Here is a 13,666-nt window from a genome sequence, read left to right on the forward strand (position 1 = left end):
TTTCATGTTTTCCTTTGACTGATGGGAAACAAAGAAACATTTCATTAAGAGAACAGAGATTAATAAGGGACTGAATTAGTTAAGGAGCATTTCTGATTATGTGGCACGGACCCAAAATGAATCACTTGTGCTAGATTATTTCCAAAGCAGAACTATACAGAATGTACTTGTTTTGGATCTTGGGGCTGAGTAAGGTGGCACATGAAGCCAACCCATTGAGCTATTAAAATTATCTTGTCTCCTTCCTCTATCTCTTCATACATCTAATTATCACTGAAACTCCATTCCAAAATTCAAACCATCAGAATCCTGTTGATGTTCATTGGTCACTCAATCTCTTATTACATTGAGTAGAGATAGACAAATACAATTTATTATTGGGCATGAAACTCCTATATCTTCAGATTAATATCAGTGCATATTTTCTTGATAACCGAATCTTAACATAGGCTTTTTATTGAAGTATAGTTGATTTAAGATGCTGTGTCAATCTCTGCTGTACAGCAAACTCATTTTTACACATATGTACATTAAATAGATTATTTTTACAGACTGGTTATAATAGAGGGTATGGCACACATCATCCTCTGAGTTTCTTAACATGAGACTAGTAAAAGGCAAGAGTTTTTTATGCTGATGAAGTGCACTTTAATTCCTTATTTTTCATTCATGGCTTGCCTCTGTAATGTTTGCATTTTAACTCAAAACAACTCAGCAAGAAAGACAGGAATGGCTTCATCATCTTTTCTTCACAAAAATGATTAATTAGAAGCTTTAAGTCCAGAAAATGTATGAGGTAAAAGCCTGAAGAATGTCTGTGCTAAGCCGTCTGTTGTACTGCCATGATGCTCCTATCTACAGACCCCTGACAGCTGCCCTTGAGGACCTCCCTCTCTTTCAGTAGACAATGATTAAAGTTAAATATTCTTGATATGTACATAAAACTGACTTCTACTACATGGATCTCAGGGTCCCTGGACAAAGGTCAACAGAGAGTAAATCCTGAAAAAAACAGAAAATGTCATGAAAAAAATCAGATTTTGCCTCGTGTAGTACTATTCCCAGTGACAGGGAGGGAGAAGGGAATTTGACTACATTTGTTTGTATTCTCACCCCAAGCAGACCCATACATTTATCTCTCTATGATGTAATAATTATTTATAGACAGAATATAATTCTTTGTAAGTTTAATTATTTAGAGGCACTCACAGACCTTTCTAGACATCTTATTTTTTCAATTATCTCTGAACTTTGTGAAGCTGTAGGAAGTACTTATCACAGGATAACTTTTTATTCATCCTGTGGGGCTAAGACTATCAAATGACTGGCAGCATACATTGGCCTTTGCACAGTCAGCCATCCAGTGTATCATCCACCAGCTGCTTTCTCCCATGCCTCACAACCCTGACTCTCACTCCCAACACAAGCATTTGCATTTACTGTCTGCAGTCTAAATGGGACAGTATACTTATGAAATGAAATCTTTGTGATGTCCCTACTTAAGAAAGAGTGAGGCATTCTCCATTTCTGGTTTGGATTTCTTCCTTGTTTCCTCCATCAGCGTCACTGAGGAAATAGCAGTTCTTCCTAGGTACAGGAAGATAGAATTAGTAAGTATTATATTAATAACATATTTGTGTATTTAACTGATAAAAGAGATGACAACTTCTCCACAATCAGAGTTTTTATGCAACTGCATAGGCTATTATTGAGAACTGAAGATATTTAAGAAAATGTTTTGGGTTCAAAAAAAAGATAATAGACTATTAGCTCTGTTTCTTTACTACAACCTTAACTGAATTGTGTTGCTACATGGGGAATATATACATTAAACTATATTAATTAATTTAACTAGATACAGTACACAGTAAATGTTTATAAATGCTTTAAGTGTAAATGCATCATAATAGAATACTTGATGTGTGAATAAATTTTTCAAAATCATATCCACCAAGGGTTTTGTAATCATTCAGAGTTGTTATTTCATATTTAACAGAATTTTGAATGAGTCCACTTGTTTCCATCCTTTTTTGTCCATTGTTTAATCTCAGGACCCATGAACAGTAACTGAAAAATACTCTGAAAATACTCTGAATTCAACAAATACTTGTGGAATGAATGAGTGAAGAAAGCAAGTCAGTGGCAAGACAATAGGAAATAAATATTTAGATATGATAACTTTATTTGATAAAATAATGGGATAAAAGCTAATTGTGCTGAAATTTTTTTTCCATTTTATGCCTGCTGATTAGATATAAAAGGGAAATTTTTTTCCATTTTATGTCTGCTGACTAGATTTGGCAACAGGATCAGTGTAACTTCCAAACTTTTTAAACTAGAGGTAAGAAATTTATCTCTGACTTAAGCTTGTTAAGAGCAATATAAAGATTTATATTTCCAGCTAAAAGAATCTTTTAATGACCTGCCTTTCTTTTTTTCAGGTCATGAGCATTAATTGTTCCTTGTGGAGAGACAATAGCATGTCTGTGAAACACTTTGCATTTGCCAAATTCTCTGAGTTAACCGAACAGTGTTGGCTTTTATTTTCCTTCATCTTACTCATGTTCTTAGCATCACTGACAGGCAATGCTCTCATAGCCCTTGCCATCTGGACCAATTCAGTCCTCCATACCCCCATGTACTTCTTCCTGGCCAACTTGTCTCTCTTGGAGATTGGATACACTTGCTCTGTCATACCCAAGATGCTGCAGAGCCTTGTGAGTGAGGCCCGAGGAATCTCTCGGGAGGGCTGTGCTACACAGATGTTTTTCTTTGCCTTATTTGGGATCAGTGAATGCTATCTTTTGGCAGCCATGGCTTTTGATCGCTATACGGCCATATGCTCCCCACTTCACTATGCAACACGAATGAGTCGTGGAGTGTGTGTCCATTTAGCAATGGTTTCTTGGGGTGTGGGTTGCATAGTAAGCTTGGGCCAAACCAACTATATTTTTTCTTTGGACTTCTGTGGCCCCTGTGAAATAGACCACTTCTTCTGTGACCTCCCCCCTATTCTGGCACTAGCCTGTGGGGATACATCCCATAATGAGGCTGCAGTCTTTGTTGTGGCCACTCTTTGCATTTCCAGCCCATTTTTATTAATCATTGCTTCTTATGTCAGAATTTTAGCTGCCGTGCTCATCATGTCATCCCCTGAAGGTCGCCGAAAAGCTCTTTCCACCTGTTCTTCCCACCTACTGGTAGTAACGCTATTCTATGGCTCAGCATCTGTCAGCTATTTGAGGCCCAAGTCTAGCCATTCACCTCGGGTAGATAAACTCCTGGCCCTCTTCTACACAGTGGTGACATCCATGCTCAACCCTATCATCTACAGTTTACGGAACAAGGAAGTCAAGACAGCTCTTTGGAGAACTCTGGGCAAGAAAAAGCTTTGACTCATGGGTACAAATAGCAACCCACTTAAACATTCTTTCCTGGGATATCTCACAGACAGAAGAGTCTTGCAGGGCACAATCCATGGTGTTGCAGAAGAGCTGGACACAACTTGTGACTAAACAGCAACAGCATACTAGAGGACCATAAAAATTTCTCTTTGAAAAAGATGCATACTCAATCTAAAAGGAAAGAAAGAAAAGGAAGGAAGGGAGAAAAAATGCACTTGTCAAACTGTTTTGTAATAACCTTCTTTAATAACAGCAATTGTAATTTTGGAGACAGCAGTCTTCTTATTGCTACAGTTCTGATTGTCAAGTTCTGGAATGAAATTGGCTACCAAAGAATTTTGATACATGAGTCCAGTACTAGACAGGTTTTCCAAAATATTTCAGTTTAGGTTAATGTACAGACTTAAAATGGGGCTTCCCAGGTGGCACTAGTGGCAAAGAACCCACCTGCCAATGTAGGAGACGTAAGAGATGTGAGTTCAATCCCTGGGCTGGGAAGATCCCCTGAAGGAAGCACAGTAACTCACTCCAGTATTCTTGCCTGGAGAATCCCATGGAGAGAGGATCCTGGTGGGTTATGGTCCATAGGGTCGGAAAGAGTCAGACACGACAAAGCAACTTAATCCACGTGCATGCACAGGCTTAAAGTACAAATTACCAGCTTATATCTTGGAAGTCTAGGACATTCTTACCTATACCTTTAGGCATTTTCTAGTCCATGAGAGGATAAAGCACTATAAGGGCTTCCCTTGTAGCTCAGTTGGTAAAGAATCTGCCTGCAACACAGGAGACTCGGGTTCGATTCCTGGGTAGGGAAGATCCCTGGAGAAGGAAATGGCAACCCACTCCAGTATTCTTGCCTGGAGAATCCCATGGACAGAGGAACCTGGTGGGCTACAGTCCACGGGGTCACAAGAGTCAGACACGACTTAGCTACTAAGTCACCACCACCACCAGTCCATGAGAGGTTCATATGACTTCTGCTCTGGTCACTGGGAGGGCTTCCCTCATAGCTCAGTTGGTAAAGAATCCGCCTGCAATGCAAAAGACCCTGGTTCCTTTCCTGGGTGGAGAAGATCCCCTGGAGAAGGGAAAGGCTACCCACTCCAATATTCTAGCCTGGAAAATTCCATGGTCAGTCCATGGGGTTGCAGAGTCAGACAGGATTTAGCGACTTTCACTTTCACATTCTGGTCGCTGAGTAGCGCTTCCACAAATATCTGTCTCTTGCGACTCTTAGTTCCCAAACAACTCTATGATGTGAAATATTTCCTTCCATAAAAATATTTTAAAATTTTTTATCCTTACTAATTCGGAGAAGGCAATGGCACCCCACTCCAATACTCTTGCCTGGAAAATCCATGGATGGAGGAGCCTGTAGGCTGCAGTCCATGGGGTCCCTAAGAGTCGGACATGACTGAGCGACTTCACTTCCACTTTTTACTTTCATGCATTGGAGAAGGAAATGGCAACCCATTCCAGTGTTCTTCCCTGGAGAATCCCAGGGATGGGGGAGCCTGGTGGGCTGCCGTCTATGGGGTCGCACAGAGTCTGACATGACTGAGCGACTTAGAAGCAGCAGTAGCAACATAGAGTTAAATAAATTTTTTTTTGAGTTGTGGGTACTATGAAAATAGGTAACCATCCAAAAGAGAAAAGTCATAAAATTCAGAGGAATTTGTTGCAGAATAATATGAGAAATTTTTACTGAGAGTCTCCATAGTAAAAAAAATTTTTTTAAAGAAAGAGAAATCAGATTTAAATTCAAGAAAGGAAGAATAAAGCTGAACTAAACATAATTAATAAAAGCAATTTTAATTTTTATGTAGTTTACCAAATGTACATACGTGCAGATGAATTCTGAAAGAATATATTTGGAACTCATTCAAAAACTTGCTCTTAAGAGAAATGAACATAGTTACAACATAATCAAGTACCTCTAGTCATCTATAGAAGCATTACCTTAAATTTGAACATCAAGTTCTCAGGGAGGTGCTGTGATCTATAAGTGATTAATAACTACTCATAGTAGTGATAATGTGACAAGGAAAGAAGACCTCTGACTGCTGCCATGACAATTTACAGATAGAATGAATAAGTTCTAGCAATCTAACATAGAGCATGCTGACTGTAGTTAATAATACTGTACTGTGTTTGAAATTTGCTAACAAAGTAGACCTTAACTGTTCCTATCACCCACATACACAAAGGATAGCTATGTGAGACAGTGAATATGTTACTTAACTTGATTGTGGTAATCATTTCACAATGACAATATAAAATCATCACATTACCCACCTTAAGTCTAACTCTTGACAATTTTTATTATTTTATCTCAATAAGGCTGAGAAAAAGATGTGATGATGCTACAATCACAGAATGGTAGTGATGTTCACTAATGACAAAGATGTGTTTTGCCAGATATGCTCATTTTACCAAAAGCTATTTAGTTCACCAAAGACCAAAACATAATACACTGTGGTGTTTATTTGTATGTGTGTGGACCTAATGAAGAATAGAAATAATCTGAACACGTGAAAATAACTACTTGACAATTACACTATAGAAGTAGGCAGGAGTTATCTGCAGGCATTAAAGATTATTACTTTTACATGTGCTTATTAATCTTAAAAATGATTATTTATTAAAAATTAAGGCAAGCAACAGGCTTTCTGGGAGTTCAGTGGTCAAGAATCTGCCTGCAATGCAGAAGATGCAAGAACTCCATCCTGCCACAGGCTCCATCCCTGGGCTGGGAAGATCCCCTGGAGGAGGGAATGGAAACTGACTCCAGTATTCTTGCCTTGGAGAATCCCATGGACAGAGGAGCCTAGCAAGCTACAGTCCATTGGGTCGCACAGAGTTGAACACGATTGAAGCAACTGAGCGTGGCATGGAAGGAAAGTTAAAAACAATTTGTATAGCATCATCATATCTGTTTACTTTACTAGTTTTGAAAAGTTTTGTAAGTCTGAAATGATCAAAAACTGAACATTTATATGTAAAAGAATGTCTGCAACATTTCCACTCATCATATAAAAAAAAATAAACTCAAAATCGATTAAAGACCTAAATTTAAGACCAGAATCCATAAAACTCCTAAGAGAGAAAATAGGCAGAACACTCTTTGAGATAAATCATAGCAACATTTTTTTGAATCTGTATGCTAAGGCAAAAGAAACAAAAGCAAAAACAAACTAGACCTACTTAATGTTAAAAAGCTTTTGCACAGGAAATATATACATGTGTATGTATATATATGTGTGTATATATATATATATATATATAAAACAAAATGATAATCCACAAAAAGATGACCGACTGAATGGGAGAAAATATTTGTAAATGGTATGACTGGTAAGTGGTTAATATCCAAAATATATAAACAGCTCATATAACTCAGTATCAATAAGACCAAAAAACTCAATCAAAAAATAGGCAGAAAGCATGAATAGACATTTTTCCAAAGAAGACATATAGATGGCTAACAGGCACATTCATGTTGATGTGTGGCAGAACAAATACAATACTGTAAAGTAATTAGCATCCAATTAAAATAAATAAATTTAAATTAAAAAAATAAAATGAAAACATTAAAATTACAGCTTAAATGTTTAAGTATTATTTGACCTAAAATAAAGGAAATAAATTTACCAGTTGTAGTTTCCCCCCCAAAAAAAAGGATGTTCCACATCATTAATTATTAGAGAAATGCAAATCAAAACCAGAATGAGACATTACCTCATACCTATCAGAATGGTTATCATCCAAAACTTTACAAACAACAAATGTTGGCAAGAATGTGGAAAAAAGAAACTCTTTTAGACCCTTGATGGGAATGTAAACTGATACAGCCACTGCAGAAAACTTACTAGAGGTTTTCAAACACTAAAAGTACAACTACTCTACAATCCAGCAATTCCATTCCTGAGTATATATATCTGAAGAAAACAAAAACACTAATTTGAACAGATATGTACAATCCAACGTTCATTGTAGCATTATTTACAATAGCCAAGATATGGAAGCAACCTTAGTGTTCACCAACATTTGAATGGATAAAGGAGATAAAGGGGAGATTATAATATATATATATAACATATATATATTAAATATCAATATAAACACTCCATGTTATCACTTCTACATGGAATCTAGAAAAAGTAAACAATTGGAAATGGGGAAGATGGTGAAGGAATAGGATGGGGAAACCACATTCTCCCCCACAAATTCATCCAAAGATCATTTGAATGTTGAGCAACTTCCACAAAACAACTTCCGAACACTGGCAGAAGACACCATGCACCCAGAAAGGCAGCCCATTCTCTTTAAAAGCAGGTAGGACAAAATACAAAAGACAAAAAGAGAGACAAAAGAGTTAGGGATGGAGACCCATACCAGGGAGGGAGTCGTGAAGAAGGAAAAGTTTCCAAACACCAGGAAACCCTCTTACCAGCGGGCCTGTGGGGAGTTTTGGAATCTCAGAGTGCAACATGATTGGGAGGAGGAAAAAAAAAAAACAACCCACAGAATAGGCGCCTAACCACAACTCCTAGTGGAGAAGTAGCCCAGACACTCTTTGCATCTGCCACCAGCGAGCGGGGGCTGAACAGGGAGGCGCAGGTTGCAGGCTTAGGGTAAGGACCAGGTCTGAATGCCCTGAGGACAATCTGAGGGAGCTAACATGAGATAGCATCACAAACTGTGGGATAGCCAGAAAGAGGGAAAAAAAAGATAGAGAAAGAGAACTTTCCCCGCGAAAAGCTCTAACCTAAGGCACAGCCTGGCTTGCTCACATAACAAAGGACTGAGCGAATACCAGAGGAGAGCTAGCCAACTGCAGACCAGCCCATCCACCCATGGGAGGCAGAGAGGAAGGCTGGTGACAGCCAGAACCAGAAGGCAAAGGGCAATCTCGGCCCCAGAGATGGCATCCCCCACCAAACTGTGAGCAGGCTCCTAGTTGCTAATCAAGTGTTCCTAAGATCCTAGACAGTTGACATCTGCCAGGATGGTCACAGCCAGAGATCAGCTCCCCAAAGGAGACACACGGCACACCTGAGTCGGCACTCCTGCAGCGCACCCAAGAAACCAAGTGGCCAGGACTGAGGAGGTGATTAAGATGCACGATTCACCTGGGACAGTGTCCTTGCCAAGCACCTGGTCGCCTGAGCTGCTAGGACCTGGGAAGGGCACAAAACGCAGGCCCAACCAAATTTGTGCCTTTGCGGAGTACCCGAGAACCTGAATCTGAGTGTCTTAGACCTAGGAAGTGCACGAAACCCAGGGCCCGCTTTGGACAATTCCCCTGCAGAGCAACCTGGAGCCTGAGCAGTGTAGACCAGAAAAGCACACACAACATGAGCTGGGGCAAACCCATTGTGGTCTATACACTGGGAGCACTCCCCACACACGCCAGTGACATTTGTTTGCAGTGTTCTGCCCTCCCCACAGCACAACTGAACAAGTGAGCCTAACTAAGTGACCACCTTTGCCCCCTTGTGTCAGGGCAGAAATTAGACACTGGAGAGACTTGAAAACAGAGGAAGCCAAAATAAACAAAGAAGAGGGAACAACTCTGGAAGTGATAGGTGCAACAGATTTAAACCATGTAGTTAGCATTGACTAAGCATTGGAAGGTGCCTATAGACCTTGAGAAGAAGTATAAGCTAGAACAAGGAACTATCTGAAACTGAACTGACCCTACATTGCCCTCAATAGCTCCAGAGAAATTCCTAGATAATTCTCATTTTTATAACCTACTATTACTTTGAAAAAAAAAAGACCCTATTTTATTTTTTAATTAAATAATTACTTTAATTGGAGGCTAATTACTTTACATATTGTAGTAGTTTTTGCCATACATTGACAAAAATCAGCTATGGGTGTACATGTGTTCCCCATCCTGAACCCTGCTCCAACCTCCATCCCCATCCCATCCCTCTGGGTCATCCCAGTACACCGGCCCTGAGCACCCTGTCTCATGCATCAAACCTGGACTGGCTATCTATTTCACATATGGTAATATACATGTTTCAATGCTATTCTCTCAAATCATCCCACTCTCGCCTTCCCCCACAGAGTTCAAAAGTCTGTTCTTTACATCTGTGTCTCTTTTGCTGTCTCACATATAGAAGGCCCTATTTTTAAAGCAAATTTCATATACATATTTTTATAATTTTTGTGACTGAATTTTTTAATATTTATAATATTGTATTTTTGAATGGGAAAGACTAGAGATCTCTTCAAAAAAATTAGAGATACAAAGGGAACATTTCATGCAAAGATGGGCTCGAGAAAGGACAGAAATGATATGGACCTAACAGAAGCAGAAGATATTAAGAAGAGGTTGCAAGAATATACAGAAGAACTGTACAAAAGAGATCTTTAGGACCCAGATAATCATGCTGGTGTGATCACTCACCTAAAGCCAGACATCCTAGAATGTGAAGTCAAGTGGGCCTTAGAAAGCATCACTATGAACAAAGCTAGTGGAGGTGACGAAATTCCAGTTGAGCTATTTCAAATCCTGAAAGATGATACTGTGAAAGTGCTGCACTCAATATGCCAGCAAATTTGGAAAACTCAGCAGTGGCCACAGGACTGGAAAAGGTCAGTTTTCATTCCAATCCCAAAGAAAGTGAGTGTGAAGTTGTTCAGTCATGTCTGACTCTTTGCGATCCCATGGACTGTAGTCTACCAGGCTTCTCTGTCCATGGGATTTTCCAGGCAAGAGTACTGGAGTGGGTTAGCCATTCGCCTTCTACAGGGGATCTTCCTGACCCAAGGATCAAACCCAGGTCTCCTGCATTGCAGGCAGACACTGTACCCTCTGAGCCACCAGGGAAGCCCCAGGAAATCCCAAAGAAAGGCAGTGCCAAAGAATGTTCAAACTACCGCACAACTGCACACATCTCACATGCTAGTCAAGTAATGCTCAAACTTCTCCAAGCCAGGCTTCAGCAATACGTGAACCGTGAACTTCCAGGTGTTCAAGCTGGTTTTAGAAAAGGCAGAGGAACCAGAGATCAAATTGCCAACATCTGCTGGATCATCGAAAAAGCAAGAGAGTTCCAGAAAAACATCTATTTCTGCGTTATTGACTATGCCAAAGCCTTTGACTGTGTGGATCACAATAAACTGTGGGAAATTCTGAAAGAGATGGGAATACCAGACCACCTGACTTTCCTCTTGAGAAACCTATATGCAGGTCAGGAAGCAACAGTTAGAACTGGACATGGAACAACAGACTGGTTCCAAATAGGAAAAGGAGTATGTCAAGGCTGTATATTGTCACTCTGCTTATTTAACTTATATGCAGAGTACATCATAAGAAACACTGGGCTGGAAGAAGCACAAGCTGGAATCAAGATTGCCGGGAGAAATATCAATAACCACAGATATGCAGATGACAGCACCCATATGACAGAAAGTGAAGAGGAACTCAAAAGCCTCTTGATGAAACTGAAAGTGGAGAGTGAAAAAGTTGGCTTAAAGATCAACATTCAGAAAACGAAGATCATGGCATCTGGTCCCATCACTTCATGGCAAATAGATGGGGAAACAGTGGAAACAGTGTCTGACTTTATTTTGGGGGGCTCCAAAATCACTGCAGATGGTGACTGCAGCCATGAAATTAAAAGACGCTTACTCCTTGGAAGGAAAGATATGACCAACCTAGATAGCATATTCAAAAGCAGAGACGTTACTTTGCCAACAAAGGTCCATCTAGTCAAGGCTATGGTTTTTCCCGTGGTCATGTATGGATGTGAAAGTTGGACTGTGAAGAAAACTGAGCACCGAAGAATTGATGCTTTTGAACTGTGGTGTTGAAGAAGACTCTTGAGGGTCCCTTGGACTGCAAGGAGATCCAACCAGTCCATTCTAAAGGACATCAGTCCTGGGTGCTCATTGGAAGGACTGATGATGCTAAAGCTGAATCTCCAGTACTTTGGCCACCTCATGCGAAGAGTTGACTCATTGGAAAAGACTCTGATGCTGGGAGGGATTAGGGGAAGGAGAAGGGGATGACAACAGAGGATGAGATGGCTGGATGGCATCACCGACTCGACGGACATGTGTTTGGGTGAAGTCCAGGAGTTGGTGATGGACAGGGAGGCCTGGTGTGCTGCAATTCATGGGGTTGCAAAGAGTTGGACATGACTGAGTGACTGAACTGAACTGAACTGAAGACTCTAATCTTCAGTACCAATTTTTACTTAGGGGTGTGATTACTGGCTTGATTGCTGTCCCCTTTTGACTCTCCCTCTTCTTCCCCAGGTCACCTCTATCTCCTCCCTCCCCTTTCTCATCTCTACTTAATTCTGTGAATCTCTCTGGGTGTTCCAGGCTGTGGAGAACACTTAGGGAACTTATTACTGGCTAGATTGGTCTCTCCCCTTTTGACTCCCCATCTTCTCCTCCTGGTCACCTCTAACTCCCACCTCCCTCTTCTCTTTATGTAACTCTGTGAACCTCTCTGGTTGTCCCTCGCTGTGGAGAATCTTTTCACCACTAACCTAGATGTTTTATCATCTGTGCAGTATGGATGGAGAAGTCTTGAGGCTACTGTAAGAATAAAATTGAAAGCCACAGGCTGGAGACTTAAATCCAAAACTTGAGAACATCAGAAAACTCCTTACTCCAGGGAATAGTAATCAACAAGATCTCATCCAAAAGCCTCCATACCTACACTGAAACCAAGCTCCACTCAAGAGTCAACAAGTTCCAGAGCAAGACACACCACGCTAATTCTCTAGCAATGCAGGAACATAGCCCTTAGTATCAAAATACAGGCTGCCCAAAGTCACACCAAACCCACAGACACCTCAAAACTCACAATTGAGTCTGAGTGAACTCCAGGAGTTGGTGATGGACAGGGAGGCCTGGAGTGCTGCGATTCATGGGGTCACAAAGAGTTGGACACGACTGAGCAGTTGATCTGATCTGATCTGATGCAGCTAAATGAATTAAGCAAATACTAACAGGTCTGAAGGGAGAAACAGACAACACTACAACACAGTAATAGTAGGGGACTTCATTTTCAGCAATGGGTACATTACCCAGAAAGAAAATCTATTTAAAAAATTGGACTTGAACCATACTTTATACCAATTGGACTTAACAGACTTTCATATATATCCCATCTATCAGCACAAGGATAAACATTCTCTTCAAGTGTACATAGAATATTCTTGCAAGATAGATCTGATAAGTCTATGAAATTTTTCTTTTGAGTAATTTTGTTTGTGAATTGTAATTGGAATATGGTGGATTTGTATCTGAAAATTTAGGCAGTGAGAGACCTGGGTACTGCATGCAGTATCCCAAATAGTGGTATTTCCATAAATGCAAGATGGTTCAAAGAACTCAGTTATGTCTTTTAAGTTTTTTAAAGTTTTTGTTTTCCTCTGTGATGGTTCACTCTATGTGGCCCCAATTATTTACTAAAAGTTCTTTTATAGACATGATTCTTGGCTCTTAATTTTCTGAAAAGTAGCTTAAGCATAATTGAATATACCCCATATACACCTAGTTGGAGATAAAGACTGAATCACAGATAAACAAAGGAGAAAACAAAGACATCAGAATCAATATAACTGCAAGCCATACAGAAAATTGAGGGGAAGATTTTGGATGTGTTTTTCATTTTAATACTTTAGGAAATAGGGTTTGAACCAATCATACCTAAACTTTAAAGGCTTCAAAAACTACAACTGACATTTGAGTTACCATTCAAAATTCAGGTTTTGCCAAGATTTTACTTTAAATTTAATTATTCTTCAGCTCAATGTGGGTTCAGTTTAAAGTGTTATATACATAGTATACATTTCAGATGGAGATGGTGGCAGTAACATAGGTAATAAAATTATACTTTGATAAAAATACATTTGTTTGGAAAATGTGTCAGTTGATTTTTATAATGAACTTTCTAACCACAAATATTCAAATCAGATTGAGTTTGAAAAGGAAAAAACAACTAGCATTTTCATACAGCTTTTATCACAAATATTTTCTAATATATTTTCACATAATTCTTTCAAATACCCATCAGATTCATCAACTCATTTTTCAAGAGCCTAGTACTCAGTCAACTCAGACATTCTTTATCACTTCTTAAGTTAAGCAGGTGCACCATGCTCTAACTTCACTTAACAAAACCTAGCCTAGGATGACCACTACTTTATGTGCTATATAGCACAGCTTTGCAACTTATTTTCACCTCCTTTACAAGTCTCACTGACTTGAAAAAAAAAAGGAAA

General features: G+C 39.6%; 2 protein-coding genes across 2 annotated transcripts in view; both read left to right on the forward strand.

Annotated features, from left to right (window-relative positions):
* The window catches only part of LOC133236550 (olfactory receptor 7C1-like), a 79,277-nt gene that overhangs the window by 59,203 nt on the left and 6,408 nt on the right, over positions 1–13,666 (forward strand). The gene's annotated exons all lie outside the window — the stretch shown is intronic.
* On the forward strand, positions 1,688–10,574 carry LOC133236548 (olfactory receptor 10C1-like). The gene has a single exon (XM_061398637.1). It carries the CDS (start codon positions 2,418–2,420, stop codon positions 3,393–3,395), a length of 978 nt encoding a protein of 325 aa, XP_061254621.1. The 5' UTR covers positions 1,688–2,417; the 3' UTR covers positions 3,396–10,574.

This window comes from Bos javanicus, chromosome 23 (genome assembly GCF_032452875.1).
Source record: "Bos javanicus breed banteng chromosome 23, ARS-OSU_banteng_1.0, whole genome shotgun sequence".
Lineage (NCBI taxonomy): Eukaryota > Metazoa > Chordata > Mammalia > Artiodactyla > Bovidae > Bos > Bos javanicus.